Raw genomic sequence first — 21,496 nt, 5'->3', positions numbered from 1 at the left:
GGAGGCTGGGCGGTGGGCGGTGGGTGGTGGGTGAGTTATGCGGGTCTGACGAACCTCAGTTCCACTGATCCCGGCGAGACTTAAAAAACATTCGCCCGATGCGGATGGGTGTACAATGTGCGGATCTATATGGACAGTGAGTTATTTCCATCTAACAGCCTTATACATGATATGATATGATATGATATTATGGTATCTTCAATATGATAATATAACTTTGCTTAGTATGAACCTATTCATTTTTGGGTTCAAAAAACCATCTAAAATATTTAAAAAAAATCGAAACAATATAATTTTTTTAAAGAAATACAATTAAATTACAAGGAATTAATTCCAATACAATACTATATATAGATTTTTCTACTATTTAAAATCATATGTAGGTAAATATGTTTATTAAATATTTCTCTTAACTTAGCTTATTATAATTTCGCTTAAAAAAAACAAGACACGACCCATAGATTAAAAACCTATAAGTTTTTGAGTTAAAAAAAAAATCTTAAAATATTAAAAAATTGAAATATTGTAATTTTTTTTAAAGAAATACAACTAAATTGCAAGGAATTAATTCCAATACAATACTATATATAGATTTTTCGACTATTTAAAATCATCTGTTGTTAAATATGATGGTTAAATATTTTTCTTAACACAGCTTACAATAATTTCGCTCAACAAAAAACCAGACACGAACCAAAGATTAAAAACTTTAAACGGAAAACCATTATATTTCCTACTTCATGATCTTTCACCATCTGAAAACCCCTATAACGAATATTGTGCAGAAAAATTCTAGTTAAAAAAGTCTGCTAAAAACTAATAACTAAGACAGATTTTGAGAGCAAAAAAAGAAATGGGAAAGTAGGTGGCGAAAGGGGAGTGAAGAAAAGTCCTGAGTGAGCGCGTGAGAGCAAAAAGAGAGGCAGAGCGGCAGCAGAATCGCAAAGAGAGAGCCGAGTTTTGCAGTGTGGTGAGTTTCCGAGTTCTTTTGTTGCTGTTGTTGCTCTTGGCTTTTGGAGGTGTGGCGGCAATAACAAGCTGCAGCCGAGAGTGTGTGTGTGTGTGCGTGTGACGTAGTAGAGAGCAATTTATGGCATTTTGGCAAAAAACTACGAGCAAAACACACAAACCGAGCGAATCGCACGATGTAAACAAAACAAGCAAAGATTCGCGGGGGAGAGAAGGAAAACAGAAATTCAAAAACCGCCGTGCGATTTGCAAGTCAACAGATTTCAATGAAAAAATATCAAAACAGTCACGAACCGAATTCGCATTTTTTTCGCTCTTTTGGCACCGCCAGCAAGTCAGGCACACACACACGCACACCGGTCTAGGTGCAATAACTGAAAAATAACACAAAAATAAATTAAAATAAACAAACTTTTCTTCAGCTTGCAGATGGCGAAGGTGAATACACTGCAACCAGCGAGAGAAAAGAGGGAGAGATTGCCACAGAGAGAGTCTTCGGCGGAGAGAGCGAGAGCAAGGGACAGCCGGCGAAATAAAAATATTATTTTTTTTACACTCATAAAAAATTAATTTCCAACCTGTGAATTATGATGATTTTTAGAATATATATAGGTACAACTCTCTTGACTTAAAGCTATATTTGGTTTCAAGAAACTTTTGTTCTCAAAAAACCTAAGAGATCAATTTCGCAAATTCTTGGTTTCTAGAAACCTTTGTTCTCAAAAAACTTAAAAGACTAATTTCACAAATTTGGAATTAATATCAATATATCAATTTCCAACAAGCGAATTATGATAATTTTCAGCAACATATAGGTACACTCTCCTGACTTAACGCTACATTCTTGTTTTCTAAAATCTTTTGTTCTCAAAAAACCTTGATGTACTTTCCAACAGAACCAATCTTTGATCACCTATGCTTAAATAGATTAGAGATCATAGTTGAGAATTACATAAATGATACCTAAATCAATTACGAATCCCACTTTGGATATTACTGAAATTAGTTTTTGATCACTTTTTAGATAATTGTGGATTATACTATTTATTTTATTATTTATAGGTTATATAGATCAAAATTATAGATCATTTATGATCAAACTTAAATGATTTATGGATCATATTTGAATCAATTGTAAAAAAATTATAATAAAACCTAAACAAAATTTTGATTATACATGATGTATGTATATCTAACAATTATGGAGCTACTTTAATATAATTAAGAACATATTTCATGAATTATGGATTAATCAAGAATTATTTGAGGGTGTTACTTGAATCACACTTAGATATATCATACCTTTAGTATCACAAAATGTTGTAGGATTAAGTTGGCTAGTCTGAGTTACCATGGTTTTTAATGACTCGATTGCTTTCAAACACCTGTCTGACGGGTCCCTCCGCCATATGAAAGTCCCTGCCGTAGTACCCCCCCGCTTTTCACCAGGAAGCGCCCGCGCCCCTGCCCCGCCGGCTGCTGTTGAAATAACCGAAAACAAAAACAACTCTTTTTAGCATATTTTCATTTATCTGTCTGAATTGGCTTTTATTTCACTTTGTTTTTGTGCTCGTGTCTCGTTTGCATGACTATAAAGTGTCTGAAAATAGCCATCAGAAAGAACGAGGACGGGCGCGGTCAGTGGTTGGCCAGAGGGGGTGGAAAGGGCGCAGGCTTAGGAGCCCCAAATCCCGCAGATTCAGATCCACAAGTGGTCGAGTCATGAGCGAATCACACCGCTTGTCCCTAGGGATTCATAAGGGAGATAATGAATTTTTTATTTTCGCTTAATTAAGACGAAGGAACGACACTTTTAAGTCGCAGTTCCCACAAAATACAGTGATGGCATGTGATGATGCATATGTGGTACACATTCTGTGGGGCTGGAGGCGCTTCGACTGATTGTTTGTCTTCTGACATCTCCAGAGGAATTCCAGCTGGGAGCCGAGCATTCCGTACTTTCCTCAAATAAGCTTTCAAGCTTTGACCTGGGGCATTGTGAGTGCCGTTGTTGTTCACGTTGACAGACGAACTAGACAGGCACTCAATTGAAAGTGTTCGCCGGTATCCCCATCCCCATCCCCATCCACAACCCCGTCATCCCTTCCTTCGATTCTTTTGTCCCCTCGTGGGTTTGTTTGCCTCCCTCTATGTATAGCTGTTCCTATCAGAGGGTCGCGGGCTTGAACTTTGGATTGTCGCCCTCTGAAAGCGCCGGCCAACCATCCAATCACCCATGAAAAATACCTACCGCCCACCACAAGAATACACAGGCAAAAATGTCAGCCATGTTCAATGATCTCTTAATGAAATTTCGAAAAGGTCATAGAACTGTAAGCATAATACTAATATTTATGACAAAAAATATATGAATAATAATATAACAGGTACTATATCATGATCTTATCCTTGATGATCTTTAAAACCCAACATTTTGTAGTGCGAGTGTAGTATTTTCAGTATATATTTATATACTCAGTATATATTAAATACTTTATTTAGTATATACCTTACTTAGTATTTTTAATACTTTTATATCACAATTTTGTATTTATAATAATAAAACCCACGCAAATCTGTCTAATTTATCACTTCGAAAACGAAATGTTAATTTTCATTTGGGTTTAGTAGGTAAAATATTTAGTATACTACAGTTTAAAGGTGGTAAACCATCTAACTCGGGTATCGTATCTAGTTTTTTATTTATGCGTTTAACTTTACAATGTAACAACAGGTTTCCGTCTTTGCAATACCCATAGAGACTAATATGGAATAATGTTTGTAAATGGTATTCATAATAATTGGGCTTTTTAGGTAACTTGGGTGTATTCGGCGCCCCTTATAACGAAAGGGGCATAGTCCACAGTCCACACCGATACGATTTTGGTTCGTGTAGTCGGGGGAGTCGAAACAAAAGAAAGTAAACTAACGTAGGAACGAAATGGGCTAAGGTACAGAAGAATAGAGTGGGCCAAGCGGATGTCTGGGGTCTGGCTGGAGCGCAAAGTCTGGATATTACCAGATTGCGAAGGCATTTGCCGGTGAAATGCGCAAAGCGAAGCCTTTAAGTCCCCGAACGAAACGAGTTTGCTCGCCGCAGAGGTACTCCACGCCACATGCAAATTACTATATGTATTTATGAATTTAGATAGTAGGCATGTAGTATCTGTATCTGTGAGTTTCTGAATAGGCGAGCGGATTCCTGGGTAGATGGATAGACTGGCGCACGTACGCGGATTCCATTTGTCACCGGCTCTAAGCTCGCGACTAATTTTTAATTTATTCGATTTTCGTACGCTTTTTCACAGCCCTTTTAATAATTATTTATGCAACCCGATTCGGAAGCCCCGCGCACTTGCACCAACCACAATGGGAGCCCCGCAAAGGTAAACAAATACAGGTGGTTCGGGCAGCTCAGGTGGGGCTATTCTTGTCCTCTTATTTTTCGAACGACCTGCCAGCCGCCAGAAAAAAGCGCAACTTAGTGTAAATATTTATAAACACAGTGCTGGGCAGACTGGGAAATACTCTCTCGGAAATAAATACAAATACAAATAAATGCAGAGTCAGCCCCCTTCTGACTAACCGTAATCTTATCAAATTATACTTAAAATAAGTACATAATACTCGAAATAAGTACTCGAGTTCTGAAAAGCAGCGCACAAATTCTTAAAATAAATTACACACAGCCGGGGCGAATATTCACATGACAGAGGAAAACGTGACGTCTCTTAAATACTCTTTTAGAATTGTTAAACATAAGTCCGGGGTTCGTGACAGGGCAAGCACTTTTTCCCTATCAATTGTAACTAGAAAATAGCACTTAAACTTCGATTAGGTCAGTGTAAGAAACCCTCACGTTTAGCACATAATATTAAGTAATAGCTAATCGTGGTGAAGCTTAATATGTCTCTAAACTTGGCATTTTTCTCCTAATAAATATCTTAATTTGGAAACTTTTTTTTTGCCGAAAGCACTGACCTACACACACATGCGCTTAACGTGCAGTGCTTTCAATTTGATTGCGCAATTTGCGACGAGGAGAACAAAACAAGACTGCAAGGTACATAAATATAAGCAAATTGCACTGCAATTAGAGGAACTGCAGGTGGTTGGCAGGGGGAGAGCACAGCAGCGGGCAAAATAATAGCACTACCTAGCATAGGGGGAGTTACTTTTGAGTGTATAATAAGGTTTGAGCACTCAACCAGTTTTAGATGTTTAATCTTTACATTTTTAGGTAATTATTTTTAAGGAATATTGAAAGTTTTAAAATTTAATGAGTAACATGAAATATTATATATGGTTATTACAAAAAAGTTCTTAACTGCATCACAATATAAATATTCAAGTAATCAGTTATAACCCACGCTTTAAGAATATCCCTTCATGAATCTCTGTCGAAAATATAAAAACAATAAGTACAAGATGGTCATGAGTAGCTTAAATTGTTATAAGAATTTCGGAGCGAAAGACCCAGGTTCGTGCTTTTGTTTTGGAATAAATAAATGAAATTTTAAATGAACAACTAAAACTAATATTTATACAAAAATATATATTAAGTATATTTTAAGGTAAATAAAAAAAATATTATTATTGTCTTGGCTTTATTTTTCCACCACACGGTGCTATTTCTCTAGCCATGACTGTAAATATGTTGGGTTCGTGGGCCAGGGGGTGGTGAACTGGAGCGGCTTCGCTAATTAGAAGCTCAGGGCATTCCGTCAATAGACAACAACAGTGCGGACCATCCACCCCCTTTTTCCACCTGACACCCCGCCCCCGCCACTCCCACTTGCGAGTCTCCACGACGTTTTCCGGCGACAGCCAAGGTTAAGACTATAAATAGATATGGAGAAAAATCAACAACAACAGCGGCACACAATCAGCAACAAAAGCAGCGAGTTGCAAAATCTATTTTTAGCCTACAGCAGCGAGACGCCGCCTGCAAAGAGAGTAGATGAAAACTTGAACCGAAAAAAACTAATGCCTCCAAGCCGAACTTAGGATGCCCTCCAGTGCAGCCCACTAAAATATAATGCAAAAGAGCTATAGCATCTATGGTAATATCTTCAAGTAAAGCATTTTTTTTAATCCCCTTCATCCCTACAATAGAAAAAACTATTTTTAGGAAAAACTATTTTTAAGAACTTCAAAGTTCTTCAAAAGAGTTCAACTAGCCTTCGAACTTTTTATCAATGAACCAGCAAATCTTGACAGCCGAAGAGCAAAGCTCTGAAACTACTTCCACAGCGAATGATAAGTTCTTGGGCAAACAGTTTGAAGATAGCCTGGCTAAACATAGAGTGGATTTCATTCATGTTTTTAGCAGCTATAAAGTAACTCATTATCACTAAATCTTTCAAACTTGTTTGTTTGGCGGCAATAACAAAGGCGGTCGATGGCCTTGTCTGATAAACTATTAACAGAGCTCATCATTAAAGATGTAATACCCTCGATACCTATGTGCCATTACCATCCACTAGCCACGTATCTTGCAGATACATAGCAGCGTGAGTGGGCAAGAAAGTGGCAGAAGTCTGTGAAAAAGAGCTGACCCAAAACATTTTCCGATTCTGTTGCCTCAGCTGGCTGTTTTGGCCCAGTTTAAAAGCTTTGGCAGCAGCGGCAATGGGTCAAATTAGTCGAGAGCTCTTCCCGCCCGCCCCTGGGAGCCCAAAGTCGAGTGGAACCGACTCGGATTTCGACGTACGTGACAACGCACACACGCACTCGTACTCGCACTGGCGTTCTACGAGGAAAAGCACCCGAAAAAACGAAAAAAAACGGAGACGCACTCTCGAGATATCAAACTTGGCGACTACGTCACTACGAAATGTTTCAAACTCGTCGCTTTTCCCCCTCAAGTTTCCCCGGCCCCCCTGATATCGATCCACGGGATGCAGCGATTTGTGGCAAGGAACTGTAGTAGTACACAGAGAAAGAGGTATGACTAGTACTTGTTTTACTACTCTATAACCTAGAACTATCATAACTTGATAAAAGATATGCATTGTTTGAAATTGCAAATGTTGTGGAGGAAAACCCAGAGATCTTGGTTGGGGGAAAGCTCGTTAACTAATGTGCTACTATCATAACATGATATAAGATATGTTTCAACAACTTTTATTATAAACAAATAAAATAAATCCATAAATAAACTAGCATTCTCCCAATCCGAAATTTGGTAACAGGATACATGACGTTTTATAAAAAAGGTTGCCTATCTTAAGGCGCGATGCAATAAATTTAACCACGTATAACTTTTCTAAAAATGATCCGATTTCAGAATTTTTTTAAGATCAGCTAGGTATTCTCAATTAAAGTAAGTATCTTTTTTAAAATCTGCAGTAATATCGCCGGAATAGCATATACCCTTCTTGTTCTGCAATTCATGGACATAGAAATTCCACATTTTTCCTTTTGTATAGCAGTTATACATTATGTTTACTTTAGAAATTAAATGGCTTCATCAAGTTGCATACTCCCAGAAATTGCGAATCGAATTTCATTTTTAAATTGGCAATTGAAAGTAGTGAAGGGATATTTAATATGGCCAACGGAGCACGTCACTATCAAATATTTGCACAGGCCAAACGCTCTAGCGTGTCTATAAATACAAAACCATTCGTGCTCCCATTTTCGAAGCGCGCAATTTTATTTTTAGGCGCTCCGAAATTCGCAATTTTTTTTGTATCAATCATTTTACCCGGTTCTCGGCAATTTCTCAACGAAAATCAAATTATTGCCTGGCATAATTTATGGCTAATGGATGTCGTTTGATATATTTTGTATTTCAGTATAGGTAAAAAGCTATAATAACTACGAAATGCGGAAGAAAAAGATAATATTTTGAAGTTTTGGTTGGTAAAAATTATTTAAAACTAAGTACTGGGAGTTCATCTGTAGGAAATGTACAATTTTAGTTATTCATTTTAGTTATCAGACCCTGGGGTCCCAAGTTTTATTTGGTTATATGATATGCCGGAGATCCAATACCATTTTTACTCCGCCTGTCACGGTTTTAAGAGCGTTTCCAGTGTATCAAGAACCGAAAGTTCTCGATGATCGACCGCCGCCCGTGGTCGATCACATGGCCCATCTGGGAGCCCGCGCCTCGGGACCTGCCCAAAGTCAATGCCGAGGCGAGTCAAAAAACAAAAAACAAACCATTAGCCCATTGGCCATAAAGCCCCACTCACATCAATCAGTTCACCTGGCCTGTGACGTATTGGCGAATCGGTTCAATGGGTACTCGAATCGGGGTTCGGTTCGTGACCATCAACTGCGACGTTGGCGGGTCAGAAAATATGTGAAGAAAAACCGAACTATGATTGCAATCGCCGTGCCATAAATAACAAAGCGCTCGCCACCGAATCGGTGTCGGGGCGCCGGGGATATAGCCGCCACGATCCCAACAAGGATCGAAACACGGGCCTAATGGATACCCCTACGGGTAATGCGCGGTGTGTTGTGCAGGCCAAGGGGCCGAACTCACCATGGTCTGGAAACCGAAAGAGAGCGGCCCCAACGAGATTCCTCTCCGAAGCAAACCGGCTTCGGTTATAAATAATCTCGCGCTCCGTTTATTTATCTTTGGACACAGTCTCTCCCCGCGGCTGTCAGCGTTTTACTACTATTCGCACTTATGTTGTTTTACTGCTCACGAAATTCGCAATAAACATGCAGTTGCGGTCGAAATCAGCAGCATTGAGAACGGTTTGCTCGCTTTCTTAGGGGTAACGGTACATTTTAAGAGAGTTCTTTTCATCTTGATGCAAGTACATTGGTTTCTTTTTTAAAAACAATGCTTTTAAAACTATAGAAAATGTATATTAGTGTTTTCTGGAAAATATATGGGTTGCTTTGCCATTTTTATATTGCAAAACTGATCCCTGCTGGTTTATTTACAACCTGGTGCAAAGGAAGACATTAGTAAGGTGGCGCTGTAAACACGAATTTCATGTTTTTTCACCGTCTTCGATGGCCTGTAATTTGAATAGGTTGTACAGTGAACAGTGGTTGTTGCTCTCTGGCACAACTAAAACTTTGAGCTTTTCGCAGGATATCACGTTTCCCAGATATGCAGATATTGCCAAAGTAGCCATTCATTAAGTTTTCTTAACTATTCTAAATTTTCATAAGCAACATCTTGAAATTGTTTTTTTTACTTTATGAATAAATTTATAAGACATAATTACCAAACTTAAAATTAAATCTTAATCTAAATCTAAATAATCTCATTTTATTTATTTTCCACACCCATTTTTCCGTTACAACTTTTGCTAATCAATTTCGGGTGTAAACATTTTTATACATACTAAGGGTAGGGCGTAATATTTTGCAATTTGGAACCACAGGTGTGCCACAGAAATTACCTTAACTCAAAGTACAATTTACATTGATGGTATGATATATTAATATCAAATTTTGAATTTTTCGCAAATGGAGATATTTTTCAATACTTTTTGAACTAAAAACCAAAAGTGCTGAGTTTCGACCACTGTGCTGTAGAGAATCCCAACACGGCAGCGGGCTCTCCCGCGCTGTTAGTTAACAGGGCCAGAGAGCGGGAGAGAGGGCTTGAGCCCGCCGCGAGAGCGCAGTCGGCAGAGCGGCGGCAGCGCCCGGGCAGCGCCATATAAAGCGGCTGGCCCGACACATTGGTATTTGTAAAAAGCAGACCGACGAGCGGACAAGGCGAAGACCTGAGCGGCAGCAGCGCAAACACGAAAAGCCAGAAGCAGCACCCAAACCAAAGCAAAGCAAAGCCCAGACCGAAACAACTCGAACTTCGTGCAGTGTGGCGGACTGAAGAGAAACCGAAGGAGCGGAAAAGAAGCGAATTCGAGCGTAAACAAACAGAGAGAACTGGAGCGAGCGCCGAAAAACAAAAGTTAGTCCAAAGACACAAGATAGAGTGAAAAACCCCACACACTCGCGGGAGTACAGGAAGAAGTTGTTCCGGAAAACGCGCCGAAAAGTGCATTTCAGTTTTTTTTTCGAGTGAAAGTTGGGCGCCCACGCCCACGCCCACAATGAACCGCTCGAACAGCTTTGTCAGCTCGCTGAAGTGGTGGCCACTGCAGGGCCACAACAACCAGCCGGCCGCCGTGGCGCCACCTGCCGGCAGCGGCGGCGGCTACTCGCAGTCGGCGCCCAGCTCGCCCACCTCCAGCTGGCCACCGCCACTGCAGCAGCAGCAGAACCCCTCTGCCCACCGGCTGCTGCCGCCCACCGCCCACCAGAAGGTCGCCGGCGGCGGCACCGTGGGCGCCACCTTCGGCAGCAGCGTCGCCGTGCAGAAGCTGCGCGAATCCAAGTGGTTCAAGCCCGAGGAGCAGCGCATCTTCTGCGCCGTCGTCGAGTGCGGCTTCGTGGTGGAGATCCGCAGCAGCGCCGCAGCAGAGGCGGCGGCGGCCAATGCGGCGGCAGCGGCCGCTGCAGCCGCCTCCGGTGACGCCGACGTCGACGCTTTGGAGGAGCTCGACTGCCCCCTCACCGCCCAGCCCCTGACCCTGACCCCACCGAACCAGGCCCCGAAGCCAAACCAAGCCCAGTCCCACCCACAGCGGCTGGTCATCCCGCGCAACGGCAGCAGCTTCCTGGAGACGCAGGACGAGAACGAGACGCCAGTGGCCTCCTGGTACGGCATCGTGCTCTGCAAGGTGGCCAAAGGTGAGTGCAGTGCATGCTAAGAACCCACAGAAAATACAAAACAGAGCGAAAAAACAGCAGAAACACTTAGAAAAATTTAGCATTATCATGGGATATTTAGAAAATATATAAATATTATATACACTTCTTCAATTTTTTTGTATAGGTGAGCAGATAATTTAAAAAAATATTCTCTTTTTTTCAAGTCATAATATTTAGCGATTATCCAAAGTAGGACCCTCCTTTACAATAAATACAACTAAAAAAAATGGTTATACACTGAACACCTCTAAAATCTATACTTTTGATAAGTTAGCAATATGTATACAATTAAAAAAAAAGTCGAGTGTAAGTAAAATCTTTTTTTTAAAAAAAGTTTTCTTATTTAAAAAAAAAAATTTCTTAAATGAGGTTCAGTGAAACTTTGACAGAAAATGTTTAAGGGAATTTATTTTATACTACCCATTAATTTGTAGTTCAATAATGGTTTAAGACTTTTTTCCTTGAGACCCGTAGCTTCTGTCTGAAGTTGAGGTAAAAAAAAGTTTTTTATTTGACAAGATAAGAAAAGAGGGGTAAAAACGTTTACGCTTACTAACTCTGACGAAATGCGAATCTTTAATGGTCTTATCTATTATCCAAACACATATATGGCACAATCCGTATTGCTTTGGTGCTATTTAATCATTATGTGCAAAAAAAGAGCAAATAGAGGTACGTGGTTCAAACCCCCTGGTCACATGCATTTTTATGTGCAGCAAGTGTTAGGGGGATTAAATGTTTCTTTGTGAATTACTTTTGGTGATTTTGGCGTTCGTTATCTCCTATTATTGTTGACAAATGCGCTTTGAAGTTATGCATAGAAAAGAATTTGTTAGTCCCCCAGGAGATTATATGGGTTTTATTTATAATTCCCTTTTATTTATTATTTGTTTATGAGAAATGGTCCTACTAATTCCCCCTGATATTGGCCTGCCCCATTTACATATAAGACCTAACTTCCTGTATTGCTGGCCCAGTGCTTACTGTAGTTCCAACCTGCGGAGGTTCCACTGTGGTTCCTCCCACAGAAGGATGGAATACCAGCCAGACTTTTTAGCCGATGATTAATCACAAACTTCGCACGTCAGAGAGTCATTAGGCTAATCTATGGGTTTTCGGGTGAGTGTCGGCAGTGTAGAATCGCAGAATGTCATTCAACAAACAAACATCACACACATGCGCACTTGCAGGGCTCACACACACGCACATACACATTTTATCTAATCGCAAGAGAATGCGGCAGCAACAACAACAGGGGGCTTATCATATGCGACGCTGGCAGCGCAGCCGGCGGCGGCAGAGGCCATTCACTAGGCTGCGCCGACAGCTGCTAGAACATTCGAAACTTTTAAGCAAAAAAAAACCCAAAAACGAAGTTAAAAAAAAAACAAAAGAGAAGACGAAAAAGAGAAGTAAATAATCAGTAAAGCAAACAAAAAAGAAAGAGCTGAAAAAGTAAACACAGCAGCAAAGAGGCTGACTTTTGCATCATGTGCCCCGAGTCACGCACGTTTCCCACTGTACAGTGGGCCCTGCTCGAAGAGCAACCACAGTGACAGTGGTGAGCAGCAACAACAAACGGCGAAGGCAAGTGATGGCGAGGATGACTGCGCGGACGGGTCTCCACTGTGCGAGTGTGTGCGTTGGGTGGCGCGTGGTGAGCTCGGCTGCACAGCCACATAACTCACCACGCCCACACGACTGTTGCATCTCGTGTGCCGGCCAATAACCCACCACACGTGCGGCCAAGAGAGCGGGCGGGAGAGCGGTGCATTGACACAGCAGGGCTCACACCAATAGCACTCAATTATCAAAGTTCAAATAATTTAATGTTTTTTTTTTAATTTAGATTCTGATTGATACAATATTTATTTAAGTGAAAAAAAAAACTAAAAATTCAGGAGTTTATATCTAATATAAGTAGGGTTATTTTACTTGTTTTTTAGCTTCTGATTGATAAAATAATATTTATTGAGTGGAAGTACTTAAAAAATCACCAAGCAACTTCAAGTAGGGCAATTATATATATAGGGTAATATTATTTAAAGAAAAACCACATTTAAAGTAGGGCAACTGATAAGAAATTTAGATTATACCATTAATTTAAGATACTACTTTGTAAAAATGGAAATTTAAAACTCGAAATTAGAACAGTTTATAATTTTTAGGTATATAAAAGTAAAAATATCAAGTTCCGCACCTACAAATAACCCAAAAACACTGTTCACCCGGAAAAAAGACAATGATAGATGGGAACGATTGATTGATTCCGTCGTAATGGGTCCCTGGGCACTCAAGTTGCTAGGGGCCACACTTCTGATACGCCCCGAAGACAAAGCGTGCCCCAGTGCCATTATTTTAACCTGATTTGTGTGTGGCAAATGTGTGCATAAGCAAATATTCGTGATAATGGAGCGCCTCTGGACGAGCAGAGGGCTCAGTGCAGTGCGGCGAGAGACCCGACCGGGCGTCCAATCAATAAAGCGCCGGAATGCATGGCGCTAATCGGTTTCCATGGCTCTCTTGGCCAGCCACTGATTACTGTCCAAAGGCGAATCACCCGCACTTGTGCGATTACCCTGCCCGGCCCCACAGGGGGGGTTAATCTGGGGCTCGGAAGCCGGGCAAGTCGGCGGGCCTTGCGCATGCGTGCTTATCGGCGATATTAGCCCTGGCCCCACGGACACGTACCTGTGACAGCACACACTGCCATGGCCTCGCACACCGCCCACCCCCTCGCATCTGACGGGTTGATTGATTATCTTGCATTAGAGAGCGTTGGGGGTAGGCAGATAGGCATTAAATCCGCAGATGGATTGAGGGGCCTCAGGTGACCCGGCTTGATCATTTAATATTATAAAACCCTGATTTTGTCTGCTTTTTCCCACATTTTCACATCTTTTTGGAGTAAAAGAGAAGAAGTGTAAACCCTTTTTTATATATTATTCAAAAGCACAGTTTATCAGTTATAAAATAACCATATGAGGAATATTATAATAGTTCATCATTTGGAATATCTGCTTTTTTAAATCATATTTTGAAATGTTAACCAAATTTTCACACCTGTTTTCGTATAATATATAAGCTTTTTAAGTATTTTGGGAATATTATAATTAGGCACTAATTAGATCATGGTTGAGGTGAGCTCACTGCTCTATGTACATCTAAGGCCCCAGAAAAAGGTCTTTAATGTCATGTAATTAATGAGATAATGGGAACTGGCTTTCAAAGCACTGCCACAACAATGGAACAACTCATTCAGTCAGCCACCCACCTAGGGCTCCAAACAATTTGAAGTGATCGTCAACATGTATTAGGCCAAAAATGCCATTAGAGCAGGAAGAAGCAGAGGCGGCCGAGTGTTAAATACTAAGGAGTGCTAATTATTGCACGGCGGTTAATTCGCCACTGCCATAACGAATTGTGCAATCAACAATTTGAGCCCCTCATGATCATCCTGCTTGCCTGTGATTGCCATTATGTCACAGGGCTACCAAGTGTTTTTGGGTCTTGGTATGGCAAATAACAGGAATACCCTACCTTGTTTATAGGAAGAACCTCGTAGCTACATATTATCCCTAGGAATCCCACACATTTTCATCTTTCCTGGCAGCTCTGGGCAAAATCTTTCAGTCGATGATCTTTAATTAAAATCAATTGAAATTCTAATTAACTGAATTGAGTTCCGTGATTTTTGTTTACACATTTTTCGCTGGGATGCAGATGCACCTGTTCGTGGCCTTCTGCTGGTAGGTTGCCAGGAAAACCATTCGAAGTGGGCCAAATGAAAGCGACTGGAAATGTGCGCACAGTCTAATCTCATTTCTCTGATCCGATTCGATTGCAGACAATAAACCCAAGCCCGAGACCATTGAGATATTTTCTGTGAAAATACGCGAGAATGGCACATACAAACTGATCAAGATGCAGCTGGCGGACATTTGGAGCCATGGGTGGGAGCTGCGCATCAACAACTTTGCCGACAAGGAGAAGGTGCCCCACAACGAAAAGGACATTCGCAACCAGGTGGGTGAATATGTACAGTGTATAGAAGATTTCAATTAAATAATATGGTTCTAAGGTGAGAATTTTAGGGAAAATAGTAGAGTAATTCGATTTTCTCTTGGTGAATTGCAAAGAGCATTTTTTTTGTTAGTAAAAAAAAATAAACTTCAGGTTAAAAATGTTTTTTGTTTTTTACATCTCTAAAGATATTTCATGAAGAGAATTTATTCAAAAAGTGGCCTATAATAACATCAACCATATATCTGACTCATTGGCTTCATATGTCTAAAGTAATTCAGAGTTTTAGGTCCGTTTTCACAATGTCATGTTAACTTTTGACTAGGAGTTAAATTGCTTTTTTGAAAAAAAAGTAATTGATTCATTTAATTTAAAGCCTCACCCGTAAATAAAGATGATTAAATTATACCAATAGTATTTATAGCAATAGTGGTGAGGTCTTATTTTGTAACATCACGTTAACTTTTACCATGGAGTTAAATTGCTGTTTTGCAGAAAAGGTAGTTTCTCAATATTACGTTAGTTTTTTTCTTCAAATATTTCTTTAAATTGTAAGCCGAAAATAAAGATTGAAATTATAATGAAGTAGTGCCAAAGTAATTGAGTTTTAGATCCGATTTCTCAATGTCAGGTTAACCTCTTGACAAGGAATAAAACTATGGTATCATGGGGTGTTATTTTTTCTAGAATTTTGCTTCCAAGCTTAATCGAAAAATACAGAAGTTATTGAGAAATAAATAATTAACATTTTTTCAAAATCTTTATTTAAAATCTATATGATTAACCCATTAAATAATTTCCTCAGGTGTCGGTGGCGCGCAAGGCCAAGCAGAGTCTGTGGAACAACAACAAGCACTTCGTGTACTGGTGTCGATACGGGAGTCGTCAGCAGGATCTGCGGAAGCGACAGGTAACGACGAGTGCCAATCACGTGCTGCTGCACCTGATCAATTGATAAGCGGAGCCAGCCGGCGAAAAGCGAAAGGCCCAGAGCAAAAATTTAAAGAAACGAAGAGATGTGCTAATGACAAGCCGACACAGAAACCAAAATTTGCCACCCACTCCTCCTCCTGATCCTCACCTCCCACCTCCCACCTCCCACCGCCCACCGCCCACCACCCACATGCATTGATCGTTGTAGTTGCAGCAGCAAACAGCAAATGAAGCGAATGAAACCCCCAAGAAAGCTATGTAAAAACACAGAGACACACACACAGACCGCACACTGACCCAAACCATACACTCAGAACAATGCATGGACTAGAAACGAACTGAGGAACCCAGAAAAAAGATCCATTAACCTTTCTAGGGCCCCCCACAAGATACTTAACCATCATCATTCTGACTCATGCTTGCTTTGCTCATCTATATATTCGCCAAAAAAACCAAAAAGAGATGCTAACCCCGAGAATTTCCGCAATTTAACCAGTAGAAACTCAAAAGTAATGCATCCACCCATTCCCAAAAAGAAGCGTTCATCTCGCTGCCGTAGCGAAAGCATTACTTTGCGCATTACTCTATATGTATATACTATCTGTAAACTCTGTGAGACTGCAAACTGCCCATTTAGTGTTGATGTGCTATGATGTGCAAGCAAAAAATGAAAACATGGGCCTGATTTTTGATTTTCGATTTTCGATCAATAGAGAGACCTTGCTTGATTTTCTTTTCTCCACCACTTTCAGTTAGATTTTCCGGATTCAAAGTCCCACATACGTTGAGTTCTTGTATTCAAAAGATAGAGAAACAAGCTTAAAGTCTGGGTGAATCGTACTGGATTATCTGGCGGAGAGAGCGGGCGTGAGAAAGCGAACCAAACGAACAGTACTGTATTGGCGAAAGCGAAGATCGGAAACGGGCGCCACACACACAGCACACACGGCACACATCCCCCCTGTCTGTTCTCCTGCTCCGGCACTGCGATCCCGGCCAGGCCTCCGAACCGAGATGTACGTATTCCTGATTGTACCCAGTGTCTTACAAGTGAATCTATCTTGCAGATGTCGGAGTGCGTGAAGTGGGGCAGCGTGGGCATGAATGCGGGCATGCTGTTGGTGCTCAATAATCGGCAGAAATGCCACTCCCACTCAAAGTAACTAGCCAGCTAACTAGGTACCTTCTTCACCTTTCCCCCACATCGATCTGAATGTATATATAGAAGATGTATGTGTGGAATAGCTTGCTGAGCGATTTTGTACGGCAAACAAGTATTAAGGCATTAAGGCGAATTCGGATGATAAGATAATTTATGGCTTAAGAACGCCCAGGGCAGTGGAAAAAACCAAATGCAAATATACGTATTAAGTGCGGAGGTAGCCAGGAAAATTCAGATCAGGGCGAGGGCTCTTTTTCGGCAGTATTACCTACAACATTGAGGAACCTTTATAATATTAAATTATCAAACAAAAAACAGAAAGAAAACAGAAAACAGAAAAAGGCAGGGCGAAGCTGAGCAAAGCAAGGAGCACGGCCCCAATCCATACGTCACAAGAACACGACACACCCGCGCCCAAGATTGTAGAGCTGTTGCAACTCGAGCTGCAACCCATCAAGATACAATACCTTGTATTTACAATTGTGCATACGACACAGAACGAGAGAGAGAGACACACACACACACTGTGAAATTCGAAAAGACTTATTAAATATTTGTTTGTTTTTTTGTCCTAATTTTTTGTTTTTCCATGTGATTGCATACGTATACATTATTATATATTTATATAGATTGCGAAAATGGCAAGCATATATTGTTTTCTTCGTTGTTTAAGCGTAGTTAAGGTAATATCAAGCGAGACCCTACGTAGCAAGCATAATAGTTTATAGCATTGTAAAACAATCAAAACATTCGAAATGTTTCGTTGTGGTTAGCTATTTGGCTCTACGAGACAGCAGACGACGACTCATGCAGAAAAATAGATCAGAGGAACGGCGGACCCAAGCAAAACAGATAGTGTTCTTGCACTTGGGGAGCCGAAAACTGGACGCACTGTACGGATACGGACTGTACACACGTAGGGCATACCAGACAGCTACAAAACTTACAAAATTACAATAAAAAACCCCTATAACTGAGTAAAGAACGCTAGTTCGTAAGCTATACGTACATTATTACCTATGTTGTTTAAGTTTTGTACTTTTAAGCAATTTATAACGTATTTATGGTAGTCTTATATACATTTCGACAATGTGAGGAAATTTGAATATGAAACGTTTGTAAAATGCTTTATATTGATATTATTATTAAATGTTTACCAACGGATAAAACAATATTTCGCAAGTCTTTCGATTGCTAGCATGGTATCTGGGCGAGAAACAGGTAAATATAAACCGAATTCCATGCTCTTGAGTGCGCAAATAACACTTTAACGAGCCATTAAACTGAGCGCTTCAAAATAATTAAATGATACTTGGGTGCACACCCTGGCATTGCTCGCGATAGTGTACCTTTGTAATCAATAGATAAAAGTATCACCTTCAATATTAATTGTTTGGTTTTTATCAGACCCCGAGGCATGCTATTCTCTGCTTTAGGAAGATAACCGAACGTCGAGTTGGGGCGAAAAATAAAGGATTACTTTCAAAGATTATGCAAGAAGATATATTATTGAAACAATTTAAATATTATCATCTTACAAAAGAAATCAAAAACTTTGGCATTAAAAATAACAATAGATATTAAAGCTTTCAATTTGCATATTCTGTATATACAAATCAAGTTTTTATCGTAATCAGTTTACAATATCTAACTTTTTTGTTTATGAAAGAAAATATTTTAATTTAGGTAATGCCTTTTTGTTAAAAAAAATGCATTTTATAAATTTGCTTGGGGAGTAAAAAGAATAATAGATTTTAAAGCTTTAAATTTGCCTATTCTGTATATACACATTAAGTTTTCTATCTAACTTTTTTGTTTGTGAAAGAAAATATATAATTGAATGTTATCATAAAATTAAAAAAAAATTAATTATTCTCTTTTAAGTTAAAAAATGCTGTCTATAATATACTTTGGGGATTAAAAAGAATAATAGATCTTAGAGCTTTCAATTTGCCTATTTTATATATATAAATATGGATCATTTAGAATTAGATGGAGATCAGAGAATTATATTCTTCCTTTCTTGAACTTTGTAATGTGGAGCACTTGGAGGCCAGCAACTCACCTCTCGCAGCAGCCCGAAGAGCACGTCCGTGGAGAGGGACCGCTCGTGGGCCTCGTCCATGATGATGGCCGCGTAGCTGTCCAGCTCCGGGTCGCGCAGACTCTCCCGCAGCAGGATACCATCCGTCATGTACTTGATGACCGTGCGCTCCGAGGTGCAGTCCTCGAATCGGATGGCGTAGCCCACGTCCTCGCCTGGAGAAGAAAGGTGTTAGGATTATTAGGTCATTGCAGGATCGGACTACCATCTACCATGAAAAGAAAATAATACTTTCAAAGCAGAAATTCATAAAAAAGGCCTTGAAAAATCTATAAATTTGATGATTATACGAACGGTCTAGTTCATTTTAGAATAAAATAATATTTAAAAAACAAAAATACCTAAAAAAAATTCTTGGAAAATAAATAAATTATACACAAAAGAAATTCCCAAAATTTAGCAAGGATTATAAAGAAATATCAATAATATTTTACAAACTAAAATGCATTAAAAAGAACTTTGAAAATCATATAAATTAAATAATTAAGTGAACGGCCTAGCTAATATTCTACAAACAAAAACCTTAAAAACATATGTTTGGAATTGAAAAAGTTTTTAGTCAAAGACTTATCCTTGTTTAAGCTAGTATTGCAATGACAAATCAACTTGTGGATGTAGTAAAAGACTTGTATGCACTTCAAATCGAACCCTAGCAAGTGCCCAATCTAGTTTGCCTACCCAGCTGGGTGTCCATCTCGTCGGAGACGCGCTTGGCCACCGACATGGCGGCCACTCGACGCGGCTGCGTGCAGCCGATCATGCCGCGCTTGCTGTAGCCGTCCTCGTGCAGATACTGCGTGAGCTGCGTGGTCTTGCCGCTGCCCGTCTCGCCGACAATGATGATGACCGAGTTCTCGCGGATCACGTTGAGCAGCTCCTGGCGCGAGGCGAAGACGGGCAGGAAGCGGCGCTGCTCCGCAATGGTCTTCTTGCGCGAGAAGTCGCTCTTGCCGCCCACCTCCTGGTCGCGCATGTGGTCGGCGAACTTCTGGTCCTTGCGGTAGTCGGCCGTGTCGTTGTCCTTGTCGAAGCGGGCGTCCTCGTCGTCCTGCGGCCGCTGCACACCCATGATGTTGCCCAGCTTGGTGCCGCCCAGCTCCCAGTGCTTCTTCTGCGCCTTCCGCCGCTCCTTCTGCTCCCGATAGGTGCGCACCAGGGCGCTGCCCTTGCGCGCCAGCAGCGCCATGTCCGAGGTGGGATCCTTGACGGGCACCACCGGCTCCGGCTGCTTGGTGAACACTATGCGGCCGTCCAGGAAGGGCGGTATGATGTGGTGCACCAGCAGGTGGACCCGCTCCAGCGCCTCCTCATCGAAGTCGTCGTTGACGCTGATCGATGTGACCACGCCCGATGTGAGCATGCGGTTGCGCTCCCACAGCTCGTTGTCCCGATTGTTCTGCCGCTGCTGGGCGCTAATCCTCTTTGTTCGCTTCTGCTCCAGCTGCTCCTCGCGCTTGCGGAAGTACTCGGAGTTGGCGCCGCCAAAGGGATTGTTCTCGTCGTCGTAGCCCTCGTCAATGTTGTACCACTCGCGGTCCAGCCGGCGCTGCTCCTCCTCCCACAGGTCCTGCGACTCCGCATCCTCGCCCCAAGGCGTGGCTCCGCTGCGTTTGCGGTCGTGGGCCCACTGATTGTAGCGATGCGCCGGCGTCGGGCGAGCAGTGTCGTCCTGCCGTCCCTGGTGGCGACGGCTGCCACCGCTGCGCACGGACCAATCGCGCGATTGGCTGCCATGACGTGACCTGGGCGTGGGCATGTCCCAGTCGGACTTGCGATGCCCGCCCTCGCCGTCCTCGTCGTCCCACGAGCTGTTCGACACCCCGCCACTGCCGCCCGGTGTGCCCGGCTCCCGCGGCGTGTGCACACTGCGCTCGGACACGGAGCGTTCTCTCTCGCGGCTGCGGTGCCGATCGCGTTCTCTTCCTCTGTCCCGCTGACGACGCCGGTCGCGATCTCTATCCCGCTCTCTGTCCCGATCCCGACGTCGATCTCGATCCCGATCCCTGTCCCTGCCCTCCGACGTGTAGCTGGAGCTGGCCTGGCGACCGCGGTCCTTGTCGCGCTGGATGTGCTCGCGCAGACGTTCGCGCGCCTTCTCGGAAACGCCGCCCGTGTGCGAGGGCGTCTCGTCCTTGTGCTCGCGCAGCTGGCCACGCAGCTTCTCGAAGCTCTTGGTGTCCGGCTTCTTGAAGGCGAACTCGCTGGAGCCACCGGAGCCGGTGTTGGCCTGTGGAGTGGATGCGCCGCCAGTGGCGTCGTCGTACTCGCTGTCCTGGAAGGAGATCAGCCGCTCCGAGCGCTCCTTCTCGGCGCGCCGCTTGGCCGCCAGCTTGTCCAGGCCCAGGAGCGAGCCCTGCGGCACCTTGAAGCCGCCGCTGCTCTTCGTGGCGGCCGCGTCCTTGGGCTTCCGGATGACCAGGCCGCCGCGCGTCTCCTGGCCGGCGGTGCCCTCCAGCCGGTGAACGCCGGCCTCGTCGTCGTCGGACATGCTGGTCCGCTGGCCAAGTGGGTTGCTGGGCTGGTCCTAGGCTGCTCCCAGTGCTCCAAGTTGGCTTCTTCACAAGTTTTCCGCGTTGCCGCAAAAACGATTCATTCGCGTTGGCGTT

At 42.2% G+C, this 21,496-nt stretch overlaps 2 protein-coding genes and 1 long non-coding RNA gene across 6 annotated transcripts in view; 2 read left to right on the top strand and 1 right to left on the bottom strand.

The window, feature by feature from the left end:
• LOC108023967 (pre-mRNA-splicing factor ATP-dependent RNA helicase PRP16) overlaps positions 1-21,496 on the bottom strand; it is a 27,745-nt gene extending 6,249 nt beyond the window's left edge. Inside the window, exons 1-2 of one of the 2 annotated variants that reach the window (XM_017093688.3) lie at positions 19,569-21,496; positions 18,852-19,045 (exon numbers count right to left, since the gene is read on the bottom strand). In XM_017093688.3, coding sequence (XP_016949177.1) covers positions 18,852-19,045; positions 19,569-21,378 — 2,004 coding nt within the window. In that variant the 5' untranslated portion in view covers positions 21,379-21,496. Of the gene's footprint in view, positions 1-4,950; positions 5,012-18,851; positions 19,046-19,568 lie in introns of those variants that run through there. The other variant, XM_017093689.3, reaches the window with a different exon arrangement.
• On the top strand, positions 1,032-1,602 carry LOC127012510 (uncharacterized). The gene is made up of 2 exons (XR_007766007.1): positions 1,032-1,334; positions 1,392-1,602. It is a non-coding gene; the product is annotated as an uncharacterized LOC127012510 (long non-coding RNA).
• LOC108023970 (uncharacterized) lies at positions 9,642-17,960 on the top strand. 3 transcript variants are annotated; one of them, XR_007766006.1, is made up of 4 exons: positions 9,642-10,647; positions 14,516-14,694; positions 15,497-16,640; positions 16,692-17,960. XR_007766006.1 is itself a non-coding variant. In XM_017093693.3 (4 exons), the coding sequence occupies exons 1-4, from the start codon at positions 10,008-10,010 to the stop codon at positions 16,785-16,787; spliced, it is 1,020 nt and encodes a 339-aa protein (XP_016949182.3). In that variant the 5' UTR covers positions 9,642-10,007; the 3' UTR covers positions 16,788-17,960. The 3 variants fall into 3 exon arrangements, 2 of the variants coding, with proteins under 2 accessions (XP_016949182.3, XP_016949180.3); XM_017093693.3 differs by having other exon boundaries at positions 15,497-15,601; XM_017093691.3 differs by having other exon boundaries at positions 15,497-15,601; positions 16,377-17,960.

This window comes from Drosophila biarmipes, chromosome X (assembly GCF_025231255.1).
Source record: "Drosophila biarmipes strain raj3 chromosome X, RU_DBia_V1.1, whole genome shotgun sequence".
NCBI lineage: Eukaryota > Metazoa > Arthropoda > Insecta > Diptera > Drosophilidae > Drosophila > Drosophila biarmipes.
This window is presented reverse-complemented; position numbering and strand designations above follow the sequence as displayed.

Excerpts from the sequence above, each read along its gene's own strand:
- LOC108023970 (XM_017093693.3), top strand. The coding sequence starts at position 10,008 with ATGAACCGCTCGAACAGCTTTGTCAGCTCGCTGAAGTGGTGGCCACTG. Across the intron at positions 14,695-15,496 it reads AAAAGGACATTCGCAACCAG|GTGTCGGTGGCGCGCAAGGC; the intron begins GTGGGTGAATAT and ends TAATTTCCTCAG. Across the intron at positions 15,602-16,691 it reads AGGATCTGCGGAAGCGACAG|ATGTCGGAGTGCGTGAAGTG; the intron begins GTAACGACGAGT and ends TCTATCTTGCAG.